At 40.3% G+C, this 19,220-nt stretch overlaps 1 protein-coding gene across 4 annotated transcripts in view; it reads right to left on the reverse strand.

The window, feature by feature from the left end:
- Positions 1-19,220, reverse strand: part of TMEM131 (transmembrane protein 131) — a 202,525-nt gene that overhangs the window by 96,226 nt on the left and 87,079 nt on the right. For all 4 annotated transcript variants that reach the window (XR_012159916.1, XM_073352811.1, XM_073352822.1 and 1 more), the window contains exon 4: positions 15,671-15,739. Coding sequence is in view for 3 of the 4 variants with exons in the window: in XM_073352811.1 (XP_073208912.1) it covers positions 15,671-15,739 (69 nt within the window). In the remaining variant the exon portion in view is untranslated. The remainder of the gene's footprint in view (positions 1-15,670; positions 15,740-19,220) is intronic.

The following is a 19,220-nucleotide window of genomic DNA, read 5'->3' on the forward strand; positions in this document are numbered from 1 at the left end:
TTTTGGCCCCCCACTACAGATAGGATGTGGACAAATTGGAGAGAGTCCAGCGGAGGGCAACGAAAATGATTAGGGGGTTGGGGCACATGATTTACAAGGAGAGGCTGAGGGAACTGGGCGTATTTGGTCTGCAGAAGAGAAGAGCAAGGGGGGATTTGATAGCAGCCTTCAATTACCAGAAGGGGGGTTCCAAAGAGGATGGAGCTAGCCTGTTCTCAGTGGTGGCTGATGACAGAACAAGGAACTTGACAGTCTCAAGTTGCAGTGTGGGGGGAGAAGTAGGTTGGATATTAGGAAAAACCATTTCATTAGGAGGGTGGTGAGGCACTGGAATGCGTTACCTAGGGAGGTAGTGAAATCTCCATCCGTAGAAGTTTTTAAGGCCTGGCTTGACAAAGCCCTGGCTGGGATGATTTAGTTGGGATTGGTCCTGCTTTGAGCAGGGGGTTGGACTAGATGACCTCCTGAGGTCTCTTCCAACCCTAATCTTCTATGATTCTATGATACAAGGCTTTAAATTATTGCATTATTTGACCTGCCAGCATCCCTCATTCTAAGGTAAAATAACTGACAAATACAAAACAGATTGCATCAGCTTAACATATTTAGTTTTGATCTACCAGTAGAACTGTTTTCTAGATTAAGTTTAAACATTAACAAGCAATTCATAGATTCATAAATATTAAGGTCAGAAGGGACCATTATGATCATCTAGTCTGACCTCCTGCACAACGCAGGCCACAGAATCTCACCCATCCACTCCTGCAATAAGACTCTCACCTATGTCTGAGCTATTGAAGTCCTCAAACCATGGTTTAAAGACTTCAAGGAGCAGAGAATCCTCCAGCAAGTGACCCGTGAAGTGAAGACAAAGCTGTTCTATACTCTCTTCAGAGTAAAAACTGCCTGCCAAATATTAAAAGCATAGAGTTCACAAGCACGATAGAACTATTTGCAGTGATAAACAGAAAACAAAACAAAAACTAAAAAGTTAGTCTTGTAGAATATTAACCTAGGAAGAAAACATTAGGCATGGGTTGAGATGTTGCAGATGCTTTTCAACACAAGTGAGGCAAGGCAAATCCGCAGATACATTTTGCCACAGACTGAAGATTTCAGTACCATTTGAAGACTTTCATAGTCTGTTAATCATGATTTAACAACCTCAGTGAACATACTGGTAGACTGCTTTTACAAGATGAATTGTAAATTTAGTGCTTGTGAGAAAGACCAGATTGAAAGAAAATGAAAAGAAAGTCCTCTAGTTACATACTGTTAGAGCTACGGCAGCAGTCAATAAATCCCCTCCCTCTTCTAGAGGTATCACCTTCTACAAGTGAGAGGTTAATTTAGTACCTTTCTTCTGTTTAACCGGTGGCAATCCAACATGGTCTACATGGAGCCCCAGTGACGTAGCAACACAGTGCTTAAGAGCTAGTTAGTGGGATGGGGGGGAACCCTACACTGGTGAAACAAACATACTGGATACAAATAGGTTTTTAAAACCAAACTCACTAAGTGTATCTCAACTGGTAAAATACATGAAATTTCACACGTAAAAAGATCAGGGTTTTCATTTGATACAATAGGTCAGAGCCATCTACTTGCTTGCCTGAGTCCAAACTGGGACAGTCTGGTGGGCCATATTATGAAGCCAGTTATGGTGGTGAGACACTAGACTGATACTAGGCTAGGACTATAACAGGGTTTAAAAGAGAACTGGATAAATTCATGGAGATTAAGTCTATTAATGGCTATTAGCCAGGATGGGTAAGGAGTGGTGTCCCCAGCCCCTGTTTGTCAGAGGGTGGAGATGGATGGCAGGAGAGAGATCACTTGATCATTACCTGTTAGGTTCACTCCTTCGGGGGCACCTGGCATTGGCCACTGTCAGTAGACAGGATACTGAGCTGGATGGACCTTTGGTCTGACCCAGTATTGCCATTCTTGGGTCTTAAGATACGGGAGGGACTAGCTAGCTACCATATGGAAAAATGACACCAGAGAGACTGACACTAGATTCCTGGCCAGGAAGAATTGGTTCTCTTTATTACGAAAGTCTTAACTCCTGAAAGGCATCACTAGGCATGATAAACTGAGCCTGTTCTGGAAGCTGGGAAAAGGAATCTCCGTGTATGCCATAGAGAGAGTGCTGAGACTAGAATAAGGAGCTGGGATATGTTTGGTACATGCCACAGGTACAGTGATGAGAGGAGGGAAAGGAGAACACCCATTGAGATGAATGGGGCAGTTCAGCTTCTCAGAGATAGTATTTCAAGGTGTAATCATCTCCATGGGGTATTTCTCACAGGCATGTTCTCATCTGAATCAGATGAATGGGCCAGTTTACACCTCTGCAAGCCTCCTATGCTGCAGAGGTGTGTACAGAGTCCCTTCTCACTACAGTAGGCCCCCAATATGGGATGGAGGCTCTGGGGCTACCCTCCTCTTCCCTTTTTACCTCCAGCTCATACATGTGCTACTTACAGCGCAGGACTACCACTTTTTCTCCTCCCCAAGACTTTTCCAGCCCTACCAGGAGCATGAAGAGACCACCACCAAACAGGACCTAGTTATCTCTAACAAAATCTACTATTTTCCACATAATGTCCAACACAATTCTATATCATCATTCCTCTTCATACACTCTGACGTCTGTACTGTCTGCAGGGAGTAGCTATACTGTATACAGGTAGCAGTTGTAGCAATTTTTCAGAGCTCACAATGCCATTTGAGGAGAGGTGGAGCTGCACCTAGATGAAATCAGGAATGCTTATTTCCTGGACTGTTTATATGCAGGAATTCTAAGTAGATGATCTCACCTTTTTCCTCTAAAATCTAAGAGTGTTTTTCTTTTTTAAAAGGTCAATAGTGTTTCAGGGCTTCTAAAATGGATGTCACGGTCACCTCCAAAGGCTGACATTCTACTAGGTACGTCAAGACAGGGAATGTAAGAGTGCTTCATGCCATTCTAATATTTGTGGAGTTCTTGAGGCCACTGAGAATATACATTTGCACTGGCATTTAGACACTGCTATGCACTCTCTCCATTCTCTAGCTACACCGTTCCTCTGGAAAGTTCTAGCAGTCTACTGGCAGAACACAAACCTCAGTCAGGATAATCAAATGCGATATTCCTAAGCAAGACAATGCCTACAAGTTTCCCCCATGCTACTATTGTGCCCTTTTTCCCCACTGTCCTCCACATGCTTGGGAACGATACAGTCCTCTGATCTGACAGAGGCAGGTGGAGAACACTCAGAAACCAGGAGTTAAGATTTTGTGGGAGACATTACCTTAACTCTGCTTTCAGAGGTTTCAGTTTAGCTCCCTCGATGTTTTGAAAGGGTATGAAGCAGCACTAAGCAAGTTTTTTGGCAGTGAATGTAAGTATTTCATAGGCCCTGATTCTGAAGGGCATGATGTACAAGGGTGCTCAAACCAGGTTGGTTATTAATAGCTTGATTAGTTTCTCAGAGTTACTCTAGCAGGATTTATGGAAGCCTCTGATTTATACATTTAAAGCCCACAAATATGTTTGTTAGAATTGTGGCACAAATTAGGAGGAGAAGGAAATGCAAAATTGATGAACAACACTATCCTATCTTGGTCCGCTCAAACTGAATACTTCATAATTTGTAACACCATAAGCTACTCCTTTTTAGGACAAGCCAAACTAAGGACAGAATGTCAGATTTAAAATCTATTTTAAAGTTAGCTATCAAGTTTTATTAAGTTGTGTTGACATCTTAAGACTATCAAGTATATATGTATTACGGCTTTACTGAAAAATTAAACCTACCAAGAGAAGAAACTACTTGTGAGTAAGTGGGTGCCCAAATTTAAATTCGTTTTTGAACTTTCTGTTCTGGATTTAATATTCATGAAATACATCATACAGAGAGCCCTGAAGACTGAAGTTCTCTGTTTGCCCATAAAGCAGGCATGGGCATGCAATATTAGTCATTCTGACCTAACGTGCCTCAACCTTACTCTAGGTAACCCACCTGCAGGAGTCCTATCTTGCAGGCCTTCCTCAAGTAAAACACTCAAAGGCAACAGTAATTTTGCCTGACTAAAACATGGAGGATCATGTCAATGGTTTTCAACTTTTTCTAGAAGAGGACCCCCCCAAGAACTGCCCTTCTGTTTAGCAATGTGGGAAATCTGATGCATTAAGGGGGTGGATGTGCAAAGAGTGCAGCACAGCTCAGATTAGTGGTGGTGTTTGTTGTATTTTTTAAATCACTATAGTAAATGTTGCATCAAGGACACCCGCACTGAATTAAAACCATAACAGAGCATTTCTAAATCAATAAGGACAACATTTGGAGATTGTGCTCTACTTCAACAAATTACGGAACAAACAACTTTATCACATGGCTTCTCTGTAAGTATTATAAAAAAACCCACAGTATTCTACATGAACGAAGCATTATATTTATAAGCAGTTTTTTTTGGAAATGCTCCAAGCAGAGGGCATGATGAAATGCAATAAAGATAAATGATTTCTTTCTTTGGTATACCTTGCAATCATCTACAGATTGGGTACTGCGAATGTCCTGTTTTAAGTGTTCTATAACTTCAAGGAAATATTCCAACGATTCATAGTAAGGATGATTTCAACCATTTCTCTAAACCACTGGAAAAGTATTTTTATTTTTGGGGTTTTTTTGCATTTTAAACTAGTAAATGGTTTTCTACCAGGCAGGAATTTTGAAGCTCCATAATCTTTTATGCTAGACTGCATGGGTTCTCAAACTTCATTGCACTGCAGCCCTCTTCTGACAACAAATATTACTACACAACCCCAGGAGGGGGACCAAAGGGCTAAGGCCCCCCCCGCCCACCTGTTGCCCCAAGTGGAGGGGCCAAAACCCAAGCGCAACTGCCCATGGTGGTGGGGTGGGGGGAAGGGGCAGTGGGAGCAAAGCCAAAGCCCAGCAGCTTCATATCCAGGCAGGGGGCCTGTAACCTGAGCCCTGCTGCCCAGGGCTGAAGCCCTTGTGCTTTGGACCTGGGTGGTGGGGCTTGTGCTTCAGGTTTGGCCCCGGGTCCCAGCAAATCTAACACTAGCCCAGGTGACCCCATTCAAATGGAGTCCTGACCCACAGTTTGAGAACTGCTGTGCTAGAGAAAGAGATATGAAAACTCATGTATAGACAGACAAATATTCAGCAGGATTCTGTTACAAAGTATTTGGTTGTAAGTAAAAAAAAGTTTAAAAAAACAAAACAAACCCCAGACACTTAAAACAAAATGGTTTATCAGCACATCAGCATGCAAGAGATACTCAGCTGACAGCCATTAGCTTTATTATTCATCAGGCATTTTACAGACCAAAAAATAAAATCCTGCTCAATGCTGAGCTGGTGTAGAGAGAATGTGTGAATTTAAGCAGCCCTCAAGTTGTTCTTAGTTTGGACAGTAACCAGGTAATCAAGAAGCCACAAAGGTTCCTTCCAGATCACCTGTGAGATGCCACGGATGATACGGCCCAATTACAGTTTGTATTTTTGTTGCAATGTCTTTCCTTCACGAAAGAAATCGTGTTTGGTATATTATGTTGTGTGCCATCTTCTCACTGCATCAATTTCTTCCGGTTTCAGAGTAACAGCCGTGTTAGTCTGTATTTGTAAAAAGAAAAGGAGTACTTGTGGCACCTTAGAGACTAACCAATTTATCTGAGCATCAACTTTCGTGAGCTACAGCTCACTTCATCGGATGCGTAAAAGTGGAAAATGCAGTGAGGATGTTTTTATACATACAGGGGGCCTGAATTCCACTGAATGCATCCGATGAAGTGAGCTGTAGCTCACAAAAGCTTATGCTCAAATAAATTGGTTAATCTCTAAGGTGCCACAAGTACTCCTTTTCAATTTCTTCCTTAACTTTTCTCTGGATCCTCTGCAATCTTGTTTGTTTGTTATCCAAATTCCTCAACAAATTCTCCTTGGAGATTTGAGACCTTCCTGACCAGCTGTCCGCCTGCTTCTCCAAATGATGTTCCATCATGGTGTCCACTGCTCTCTAAATTGAATCCACTGGTGATCTTACCTACTGTTAAGGTTTTAGCCACCAGCTAAACACTGACAACTCTTCTTGCCCTCCTGACTTCTCCCACTGTTCCGATTCTACAACCATCTGAAATCTTTTCTTGGGTGTCCAGCCATCAATTCAGGCACAACACTGTGAAAACAAAAACTCCTTGACTGACTCTCAACATCTCATATTTATCCTCCCTTCTGATAATTTCCTTAAACTACTTGCTCACACTCACAAGTTTAGCATTGTTTTAAATTAAAGATAGTCTTGTAGTTAATGCAGTGTAGTGGGACTCGTGTGATATTATTTCTATTCTTGGCTCTGCTAGTCTCCTGTGTGGCCTTGGAGAAGTCATTTAACCTCTCTGGATCCCAGCTTTCCCCATCTGAAACACTTGGGATACAAATTTCTTATCTGAGAGACTCAATTCATTATGTAGTTGAGCGCAAACAAAGAGGGTAATTGAAAACCCTAAAACACAGTTGAAATCATTTTCTTCTCCCCATACCAAGTTTACAGTAAATTCTGCTCATTCTTTCTTTTGTTTATCTTGAAAACTATTCATTCCTCTCTAGCTCTTCAGCTAAAACCTTTGTCTATGACCTAGGTATCTCTAGCCCTAACTACTACAGCCTCTGAATTCCTTGATTCTCATATTGCTTGCTCCCAACTCTATCCAAAATGCTACAGTTAAATTCTCTTTGTTGCCCACTTCTTCAACAATGGCACACACCCACCAACCACACCAAGCCACTTAAAAACGTCTGCATTATCTCAGTTTATATTAAACTGTAGAATTGGTTCTCATATTAGCAATGTAGTTTTTATGCAGAATAGTATTTTAAATGCAGTTGCCCTGGCCACCCTTACAAGTTAAATACCTCAGGCAGCTGTAATTTTATTTTTTCCAAAACATGTGATTAGCTCACATGAGTTGGTTCTTAACTATTGAATTCTAAATCAAAAGCTATTTTCATTATTAGAGGTGAGGCTAGTAGCACTCTTCATTATTAAGATTGTCTGACACTTCTCATTACAAGATCCGTTTTCAATCCCTTATAATTTTGCCAAACAGTATGAACTGAAATTTTTTATACCAGGTGTCTGTGTCGAGCTAATTTTTTAATTTCAGCCAAAACAGCTGAGCCCTTCTCTAAAAATTAGGCTAGAGATATATTTTGACTGATTTAAATAATTCTGGGTTCCTTTTCTTTGAAAAGATCTTGTGCCTCTATGCTGTGAAGCAGTGATTTAAAGTTTGTCAGGAAAGTGGGTCTTTCTGTCACGAATGTGTCTTTTGCAGTCCCCAGGAAACTGTATCCACATGTGGCCATGTAATAGACCTTTGGAAAAATGAAGTTCACATGTGCTCAGTACAGACTTGCTATAATTTAGACAGCTAAAAATATGAAGATTCCATCCACACTGAGCACATTCAAGCCTGTAACTGAAGGGAGTAGAGCAGGACTTTCCTTCCAATTGCAGCTCTGAGATGAAGCAGGCCACATCAGGTCCAGGCACTGGAACTGAGAGCAGGGAATCTGTTTCTCCTGTGTTCTCAGTGCCCTCCTTGCTGATGCCCAAGCAGCATGGAGAACGAAACTATCCAATCTGAATGTGGAAGGGGCAATAGCTGGACCAGAGAAGGGGGGAAGGGGAAGAGTGAAAATTGGGAGCCAGTGGGGACAGATAAGATTGGGATGGGGAGCTAGTGAGGGACTGAGTTTGGATGAGGAGCCAGAAGAGAGGATTAGAACAAGCAGCCAGTAAGGAGCTGGGGAGACTGAAATTGGATGAGAAGCCTGTAGGCTGGGAACATGGGTAGCAGTGGAAGAGATCAAACATAGAGCGGGCGTAGAGGGGACAGAGAGGAAGGTGTGCTGAGAATAGAATTGGGAGCAGGACTGGCCTCATTGTGCAAGCACACTGGGATGGGAAGCCTGAAGAATGAGATCAGAACAGGAGCCTGGCGTGGGAAAGACTATTGGACAGGAGTAAAATGTTTGTGGGGAGAGAAACAGGCAGAAGAGTCTGCCCACTAGAGCAGGGGTTCTCAACCTTTTCCTTTCTGAGGCCCCACAATATGCGGCCCAAAAACTCTATGGCCCAACTGTGCCACAACTGTCTTTCTGCATATAAAAGCCAGGGCTGGCATTAAAGGGTAGCAAGCAGGGCAATTGCCTGGGGCCCATGCCACAGGGGGCCCCACAAAGCTAAGCTGCTCAAGCTTCAGCTTGAGGCCTGGGTGGTGAGGCTCCAGATGGTGGGGCTTTGATTTTCTGCCCTGGACCCCAGTGAGTCTGATGCCAGTCCTGCTTGGTGGACCCCCTAAAACCTCCTTATGGGCCCTGGACTCCTGGTTGAGAACTGCTGCACTAGAGCACACTCCCTTCCAGAGCCTGGAATGGAACCCGGGATTCCTTAGTCTCACCATTCCTCTGCTGTCAGCAAGTATGTGAAACCTACTGGCAAGGTGTATATCTCATCCCCCTCAAATGATGGTCCATATAGAGGATGACAACCTACTACTGCTAGCAATTACTATGTTAGCTCAAACAGTAGAAGTCTGTGAGGTGGATCAAAGGTTCCAACTCTGCTGATGACCCATGTGGAGGTCGTTGTTATGTGACAATGTAATTTGTTTTTTTCAGTTTAAAAAAACCCTAGGAAATAGCACACAAAAAACTACATTAAAAGATTAAGGTTGCAAAGTCAAGCACTTAAAAGTTAAGTGAGAACCACCCATTATGTGCAGTGAAAAAGGCAGGACCGCTAAGAAAAAAAAATGTGATCATGTAATTAAGACTATCATAATGAATACACAGGAGGGGGCCAAATTAAGTTTATGCAGACAGTCTTAATTTTGGCATTCCCCAGTTTGAGTGCTTGACTTTGCTACCTTAATGTTTTTTAAACATAGTTTGTGTGTGTTTAATAGAAGGATAAGGTGTTCATTGTTTTCTGGCTGTTGTTTACCATACCGTTACAAGTTTCAATGCCCTAGGAATTCATGATTTATCCAATGCTACCTCAAATACTTGGGAGAAGCTCTCTGTAAACATCTGCAAAGCCATCTCATTATTCTCTTTCAAATCTCTCAAAAAACTCTCCTTTGCTGTGATGCTACAAAAAAACCTTGACAGGGGTTAGGCCACTAGTGTGCAGAGCCACTGACTATCATGCTGACCAATATTGTCTCATTGTTTCCTTGTACTCTGTCTATCCATTTTAGGTCTCTTGCCTTAGATTATAAGCTTACTGGGGCAGGGGATGTCTTTCTGTGCTGTGTTTGTACGATGAGGTTTTGATCCATGACTAGGCCCCTATGGCAAAAACAACAGATACCACTGATTACAAGAGATGTCATGTTTGGGCAGAAATTGTGTGCCTCAACTTATTACCTGAATAAGACAGCTACTGAATAGTGCATTGAGAACTGCATAGAACATAAAAGACTGCTACAACTCTTTACAGAAGGTAATGACAGATCTATTTCTTGTCTCTGTCTGGCAGAAGGGAAGAATGATACACTGAGTGGGTTGGTACAGAATTAAACAATAATAATTCTGACAAGATTAACTTCAATTTATTATTTAAACCCATATTGTATTAAGTGAGAATAAAGTATTTATGCAAAAAAGGATATTCTGAGGTCAAATAAATACTTTCACAAAGCTTATTAACAGCACAAGTCTTCTTGATAAAATTGATTATACTCTATCTACAAATAAAATTTCAAAGACATGCATACAAAGAATGGATTCTAGTGCAATATTTTAAAAATGTATTTTGTACATATGTTCAAGTCTGTGCATTTAATCTTCTATGCATGACCCCAGGGAAGTCAGGTGAGACTCTGGTCCAGTAATTTGAACTGTAGTTGTCTGTTTGAGACAATACAAGCGATTCAAAAACCCAGCCCATTTCAATCTTTCATAGCTGTGTTAGTCTTTTAATACCACGAGGATTTTTAAAAACACAGTAAAAATGTAATGTCACTAATGAAAACAGATGTAACTGAATACACACAAGTTTGCTAGGAAGGAACCATTTTATTTCATTTATTACAGCTATCCTTTTCACTAGGAATAGTATCTAACTCAATTAAATTGAAATCAGATTACTTAATGAACTTACTACTCAACAATAAGGATGCTGAATCTGGCTCTTTAGTTGTAGATCAGAAATTAGACTGAAAAACATCCATCAACTCTCAATTACTGGATTCAAGATATAACTTAAGTAGTCAGACATTTGTTGTCCAATGACAAAGAGGGCTGATTAATTCCAATAAGTAATTCTCATGCAAAACATTTAACCTGGAGCTAAGGTTGTAAATACCTATGTATTGTTTTAGGAGGGACAGAAGGACATTGACCATTGAGAATATGTATCTTTAGAAAATTACAGCAAACATCAGAAAGCCTCAAAATCCAAAATTAAGACGACATTCAAAGAAATCAAAAGTATTACAATGTCTGGAAATGTACAGTTATGGACACTCAGACATGGACACTACCCCTATCCAGTGCCAGCCTTCCTCTGTGTGCATGCAATGTGCCTTATATGTATGATGGATGAGAAATTTGTACAAGGACTTCAAAGTAGCTATATATCCACGGACTGCAGATTAACAAGTGCTCTGACAAAAGCTCTCTTAATATATACATTTAAGTAAAAATAAAAAGCCTATACTGTATTGGATAATTACAGTAACATACATCGCATCATGTACTCCTGGCTTTACCATGTAGTTATTAAATGATAAAAATATAAGTAAACACATGTACTGAATCCTGGATGTTTGAGTTGACACAGCATACCACTCACTCAAATAAAAGATATTATTCAACATTGTATGGCCAAATTTTCAAGCAAGATCTCAGCTGAGAATGGTACAACTTCGGGCCTGCTATTCATGTTTTTTCCATGCAATTCAGTGCCGTCATAAAAATGGAAATCCAGTTTGAAAAATCAGGCCAGTAATGAGATACACCATATTTATACATTTCTCTTAAAAAGCCAAGATCTAAAATTCAAACTTATATGGGGTATTCAAAGACTGTATGGGCTATTTTCAAAGGATAAACAAATAACTGAATATATAAACATACAGCATATACATCTGCTGTGATATAAATAGAACTGTGTTTTTTTTTAAAAAAAAAAAACCAAACACAAGGTAGTTTTAAGTTGACCCAAAGCCATCTGCAAATTTACCAAATAATATTGGCCAAAACTTTTTCGACACTTTGATACCATTTACAAAATGACATGAAGAGGAGATGGTGGTGCCTCCTTATAACTTTTAGCCCAGTGGTTTGATCGCTCACCTGGGACATAGAATAATTGGTGTTCACTAATGAATGACACAATTAATAGGCATTTGGCTAGGGGAAAAGTGAGACTGATTCTCTAGCCTGGTGGCTAAGGCACTCACCCAGGAGGTGGGAGACCCAAATTCAAGTCCCTACTCCAATGACTATTTATAAAAACCAGAACACATTCAACATGAGAGAGAGAGAGAGATCTGCCCCAGAATATCCTATAGCCCTGTTGCTAGGGCATGCTCCTGAGAAATGGGAGACCCAAATTCAAACCCTTCTTCACATCAGGAGAGGGTGACCTACATCCCAGGTGAATGCACTGGGCTAACTGCCAGCCTCATTTTGTGAGTATAGTCCTTTAAAAATGCCTAAAACAAAATGTTTTGGATCAAATTAAACATGTTTCATTCAGCCCAAAACAGGGGCTTTTGTTTGGCTGGTTTTTTCCTGCAATTTTTATATTCAGTTTGACTCCAGATTTTTTTTTCACGACTTTTTGGACCCGCCAGCAAATCCAGACATCAGTTATTCGTCCAGCTCTAATATATCCATCATTCTATCACTCTGAAGGCAAATTTTCCATTAAGACTACATACTTACAAAAAACAAAAAACAACAAACATTTACATGATGAAGTCATGAGAACACAATAATCTTGTATCCAGATCCAATACAGGAAATGTAGGTCTAGAATAGCTTTTAGGAGACAAACTGATATTTCATTTTCTGGATTGCCACCAGACACTAACAGAGCAAATTTTAACCATTCCATACCAACATTAGCTTTCTAATTATTAAGAAAAAATATTGCAATCTTTTGGCAAAATCTGACTACACCCAACCATGATTTAGATGTCAAGTATTTTATGTCATGGGAGGCATGTGTCAGCTTATGAACAAAGTAAATGTTCCTCGTTTCTTTAACACATTACTTCCCTGAGTTATAGTCAGGGCTGGATTTACACCTTATGGACCCCTAGGCACAGCATTTTCAACGCCCCTGCTGCCTCCAGCTGATCTTCATTTTGCAGACAGTTTTAGAAAGATAAGGCGTCCCTAGAACACCAACACCCTTAGGCACGTGGTTACTGTGCCTACTTGAAAATCCAGCCCTGGTTATAGTCTACCTTGTTCTGATGTTCCAAGATGAATTTTATGCTGAACTCTCACACATCTTATTCTTCTGAATGCTAGTAATTACACAGACATTGTGCTTTATGAAAACATTTATTGATAAAGAAATTCTCTGAATTTCTATCTTTCCCTTTTGAACTATTAACTGATTTTGGACAAGATTTCAAACCTGTGTGCCTCAAGGTTAAATTCCCAATCCCTATTTAGGCACTTAAATAGAAGTGGTTTAATTTTTAGTAACTCAAGCTTCCACTAAAGCCAAATGGCAGGTCACTTCTCTTTGTGTACATAAACATGCCTTAGCTTTAGGCAGCCAGTTTTGAAGTGACTGGCCTATATTTTTGAAGCCAAGCAAGCTTTTTGTTTTAACTGATATAAAAAAGTGCTCAAACATTTTCTCCACTAATGATACAGTCCTACTAAAATTTTAACAAATCTATCATAATAGCAGACCATTGTCTTCTGCCTAAATTTATAATCGCAGCAAAGCATTTAAACTTTCTACAGCAGGTAAATATATTTAACATATTTGTATTTTTAAAAAGTGAAGAGAACATTTAACGAACCAGTGACACATATGCTCCCATTACAACTTTTAACTGAGAAATTTCCGCATTCAGTTAAAAAGCCCACATCATTTGGCACTAATTCTATACAATTGCACATGTCCTTTGCATATCATAAACTTGCACAGTTTTGGCAGTGTTTCAGATCTATATTAACTGGACTTGTTTCAAAGTGACAGAGTTCTAGAAGGATAGATTTATGTAAAAACCACCTGAACCATAATGAAGAGCAAACTTACTAGAACGAACATTTAAGACATAAGTTTTAAGGCTAAAACACTGATATTTTATATTTATATTCATATTTTTATGACAAATATAGATATTCAGTACTTCCAAAACAAAAAAAATTTGGAAGTTCACATAACTCATTTAATTTCCTTCAGATGTGCATACAGAAAATCATTTTAAAAGCAAGATTTTTCTACAAAGGAGTAGAAGCAATTAACATTATGATAAAAAGCTGCATAAAAATAAACTTCAACTGTTAAAAGAATGCTGTGTATTCACTACAAATCAAAACTTCTTCAGGAATTCCCCCGTACATTTACTTTATTCTTATTCAGTAACTAAGACCATATAATCAAACCTGTGTCATAGAAAAAAAGTTATCTAGATGAGCAGTCTTTAAACTTACTGAATTTAGAAGTTCTTGCACTGCATTATTTATATGAATGATATTCAATCAAATTTTGTGGTTATAGCAGAGATGTGACTAACACGGCACTTTTGTACTGGACAGTTTTGCTTAAACATCATAATAAGTAAATAACTACAGTTAGTTTTCTGACCATGACCACATACTGATATTTAAAAATTATGAAAGTTCCCAAACCAAAGTACTGAAATATAGACAAACCTAAGATGGTTGATTAGCTTCTCTTACAAGTTCTTTTTGTAACAATGTGTTAATATAAATGTGGCATATTAGCTGAAGTCTGTTGTTCACTGCACTGACAAAGGCCATGGAATAAAATATAAAATATCAGGGTTGGAAGAGACCTCAGGAGGTCTTCTAGTCCAATCCCCTGCTCAAAGCAGGACCAATCCCCAACTAAATCATCCCAGCCAGGGCTTTGTCAAGCCTGACCTTAAAAACCTCTAAGGAAGGAGATTCCACCACCTCCCTAGGTAACCCATTCCAGTGCTTTACTGCCCTCCAAGTGAAAAAGTTTTTCCCCAATATCCAACCTAAACCTCCCCCACTGCAACTTGAGACCATTACTCCTTGTTCTGCAATCTGCTAGCACTGAGAACAGTCTAGATCCATCCTCTTTCAGGTAGTTGAAAGCAGATATCAAATCCCCCCTCATTCTTCTCTTCTGCAAACTAAATAATCCCAGTTCCCTCAGCCTCTCCTCATAAGTCATGTACTCCAGCCCCCTAATTATTTTTGTTGCCCTCCACTGGACTCTTTCCAATTTTTCCACATCCTTCTTGTAGTTTGGAGCCCAAAACTGGACACAGTACTCCAGATGAGGCCTCACCATTGTCGAATAGAAGGGAATCATCACATACCTCATCTGCTGACAATGCTCCTACTTACACTGTCCAAAATGCTGTTAGCCTTGTTGGCAACAAGGGTACACTGTTGACTCATCCAGCTTCTCGTCCACTGTAACCCCTAGATCCTTTTCTGCAGAACTGCTGCCTAGCCACTCGGTTCCTAGTCTGTAGTGGTGCATGGGATTCTTCGTCCTAAGTGCAGGACTCTGCACTTGTCCTTGTTGAACCTCATCAGATTTCTTTTGGCCCAATCATCTAATTTGTCTAGGGCCCTCTGTATTCTATCCCTACCCTCCAGCATATCTACCACTCCTCCCAGTTTAGTGTCATCTGCAAACTTGCTGAGGGTGCAATCCACACCATCCTCCAGATTAAATGAAGTTATTGAACAAAACCAGCCCCAGGACCGACCCTTGGGGCTCTCTGCTTGATACCAGCTGCCAACTAGACATGGAGCCATTGATCACTACCTGTTGAACCCAATGATCTAGCCAGCTTTCTATCCACCTTATAGTCCATTCATTCAGCCCATACTTCTTTAACTTGCATTAATACTTGTAAAATAAAGCACTTTCATATAGCTTTAATGTTTAGCGACTTATTTACTATAAAAGGGAGAAGGATAATTCCATGTGCATAGGGTATTCCTGGCAACCACTTTGACAAAATATATACATGACTCCCTTTCCCTCCATAGGTTAACAAATAACTCAGGATCAGCATAATATTCCAGCTTGGACAGGCAAAAACTTCCACTATTTTCCCCGATACTCCTCTACATACCCCACATTGTGCCATTACTCTTTCCTACAAATAGGAAGTAATCCAGCTAGCTTCACTGTAGCATGCAATGAAAGCAGACTCTGCTTAAAACAAACTATTCCTCCACATCTTAGACCAACTGTACAAAACAAGTCAACAGCCTAGTTTTAGCTACAAGTCAAAGATGGTCAATATCCCATGGTGACGAGTATAGCTAGGCCAGCTGCAATAATGCATATACTTAAGTTCTGCCCATCAATTATGTGTGTTGTTTAGGTTAGTTTTTGTATTGGTCTAACTAGGACAGAAATTAAAAGCTTCCCAACTTACTGTTCATGGAAATCCAGCATCGGTGGTTCAAACCGGATAGGTCTGCAATTCCCCCGATACAGAGATACACTGTGGGGGAAAAAAAATAAGGCTCTAACAGAAGTAGCAACAACAAATACATTTTCTCTCCACACATCTCAATTCCTCTTTTCCTATCAAGTAATTTCTGGAGGCTAGTACTGTTATAATTACTTTAGATGAAGGAAGAATTTAACAAATTTGTCCAACCAGTGACGTTCATATTACATTTACTCAAGTTGTTACTGTGCAGTGCTTCAGTGCATACATTTATGAATAAACTCACTGGATGATTTTAAGCGAACAGATCTGAAAATTATTTTGAATGCAGTCTATCAAATGAAGAGACAAACAGGATTATGTTATGCTAAGACTATACATTTTAAATGGTTTAAGCTAACATTTTAATTTTTCCCCCCACAATTATATCCATTCCAATATAAACAAAATACCAAGATGAAACATTAGGGAAATACATCAATGTCCACGCACATATGTCCATTAGGACATATGACAATATTTCATGCACATATGATTGGTCTCTTACAGACCCAAATCCACATGTTACAAAGAGGAACAAGAAGGAAGAGTAATTAATTTCAAATTGAAATTGAACTTGGCTTGCTGACCCCAAAATATTTTATTTCACTTTGAATGAAACAGATGTGATTGAATTGGAACTGCTCTGTAATTTATGAATACTGTATGCTAACCTGGTCATTGCTTTAGCGTACAACTATATTGGTTTAGTTTAAAAGGGAGTTGTAAGAAAAACAAGCAGGAAGGGGGAAAATGGCTCAAAATAAGCCACTTCTCAGCAAAACAGGAAAAGGCCTGGGAACCAGAAAATCAAGGGAACTGTGGCAGGTTTTAAAGAAAGAATCCTCTCAAGGGAAGAGGGGAGTTGTTCCGAGGAACTACACAGAGGCAGACAGTTTCTGGGGGTGTCTGAAGAAGTTAGCACTGACTAGATAACTAATGGAATGTTAAAGCATATTATACTCTTCAGCCACTAGGTGGCATCGTGTATAACAGAGTAGAACCTCAACCTTACAAATACCTTGAGAATGGAGGTAATCGTAACTCTGAAATGTTCGTAACTAAACAAAACGTTACATTGGGGTAATGTAACACAGGGCCTGGTCTATGAGTGGGAAAATTGTGGATTTGTATCCCAAGATAGGTAAAGGCCCCTGACACCTGAGGGAGTGCCATTAGAGAGACCAGAAAAGGGACAGTAGTGCAACTAGCCCTGTAATTGTGACAATGGGATTTGAAAAGAAATTGTGCACTTAATGAGAACTTAAGTCTCATTGTACTTCGATGAAAAGCTAAATATTGATCAAATTTAAGGGCATATGTCCACATTCCAACCACAGTGTAGTTGGGGAACCGATTACAAAATTAAAATACCAGACAGAATTTTAACTGTATTTTAGAACCAGATTAAAGCCTTGGCCATGACCAATCAGTAATATGTTTGCAAAACCAATGAAGTCTTAGCAATATGAACCCTCAGCAAAGATCTAACAGCTGAGTGCTGAAGTGAGAAGTGGGGAGTGGCCATGTCAGAAAATTAGCAAGGCTCTACTGTGTAACTAAGCCACTTGCAGGTGGTCATGACTGACAGAGTGGTTGCGCATATTCATAGCTGATTTAAAATTCAGCCATTAAGAAGTTACAGAGATGCCATAATGCAGTTTTTTAAGTTTTATTCTAACCCACACAATATAGTTTCAAAACGTAGTGCCCACCTTTCTCAGATAACTATCTCAATGCAAATTGCTCAACATTGCAATATAAAACCTTCTTTGGACCCATATACTTCTCTCAGTTTACTGCTTCCGCTCCAACTGTGCTATTTTAAAACAGTATAACAAATTTGCTCCAAAGGAGACAAGCTTGGCCTTTCTGCTATGAAGATAGTTATTAGTACTGGCTGCAACTACTCTCCTACATGGATTTTAAAATAGTTTTGAATTGTAATCTAAAGCAATCTTTTTGGTATAATATGGTTTGGAACTAGTGGCGCTCTAAGGGATAACTCAATAACTTGTCAGGAGGCCATGTCTGGGGGCAGGGCTGGAAAAGAACGTTTCTCCACGCCCCCTGAGTCTGGGGACCTCTGGGTTACAGTTTGCTCACTTTTTGACTATTTTCTTCACAACCATAATGGCTAGAGACTTTTAAATGAAAAGAAAAATTCTGGAGAACAAGATAGTAGCAACAGGGTCACATTCTGTGATACTCTACCTAATTTGAGCCCTAGCCCTCTATGCGGTTAGAGGAGCTTTAGACATTTTAAAATAATTTCTTTTGCCAATGATCTTTTCTGAATCCTAATTTCCCCCAAGTGTGTATTCTAAGGCATCTGGATTCAGAGCCTATTTTTCTTCAGTTCCAGAAGGGTATAAACAAACAGGAATTAATGGAGAAAATTCATAGAAGAGTAACAAAGGTGACTAGGACCCTAAAGGGACAGACTGATGAAGAAAGAAATTAATACAGTTTGGTTAAACAAAGAAAAGTGAAAACGGCATATAATGGTCTACATTTGTAGGGTTAAACTCCAATGGTTTACCTCAGTATCTTAAACTGTAACTAAGAATAATTAAATGAAAAGAGTACCAGGAAAAACATCTCAACAGTAAAGTCCATGACTGTGGTATAGTCTTTCAATAGAAGGAGTTGAAGTACTATTTCTTGTACAGTGTTTATAACTAGACTGAACAGGAGTCTAAGAAAATATACAACAGGGATCAAATTCTACATTGGCATGAAGAATGCACTACATGTCCCAGTAGATTTTCTCCCTCTCTAATTTTTTAGATGTAATAGCCTCTGAGACTGTCTGGAGCTACCTATCTACTCACCCAAATCATTTCTTATGCAATGATAAGAGCCTTATAGAAGCCAGCTGTTTAAGTGTTTTATTAGAACTATATAGACCTCAGATTTACGCTAGAGTTTGCTCACCAAAATGAGGCATTTATGACTAGGGAATCCATTTCAACTCTAAGGTAATATGAAAATTGAATTCAAAAGAAAGAGTGGCTTAGAGCAGGGGTCTCAAACTTGCAGCTCGCAAACTTCCCCCATGTGGCCCATAGGGCTCCAGCAGTTTTGGGGGCCGGGTCTCTCCCTTGGCCCTATCTGCTGCCCCCAGGAGCCCCCCACAGGTGATTTAAAATGGCCTGGAGCCCCGGCAGCGCAACAGAGCTGAGCAGCATCTGCCTGCTCGTTCCACCTGTCTGCTGGCCCCTCCCTGCGGCCCCTGAGCCAAGTGCCCTTGCGGCCAAGCAAGGCTGTGCTTCCATGTGCTGCCCCTGCCCCAAGTGCCCCTGCGGCCAATGGGAAGCTGTGGGGGCAGTGCCTGGGGGTGGGGGTGGGGGCAGTGCCTGGGGTGGCAGCACACAGAGGCCCCCCAGCCCGCCCTGCCTTGGAGCCCCAGGTAAGTGCCGCACCCCCCGAACCCGCTCCCAGAGCCTGCACCCCCACCCGTGCCCCAGCCCAGAGCCTGCACCCAGCACCC

Source organism: Lepidochelys kempii, chromosome 1 (assembly GCF_965140265.1).
Source record: "Lepidochelys kempii isolate rLepKem1 chromosome 1, rLepKem1.hap2, whole genome shotgun sequence".
Classification (NCBI taxonomy): Eukaryota; Metazoa; Chordata; order Testudines; family Cheloniidae; genus Lepidochelys; species Lepidochelys kempii.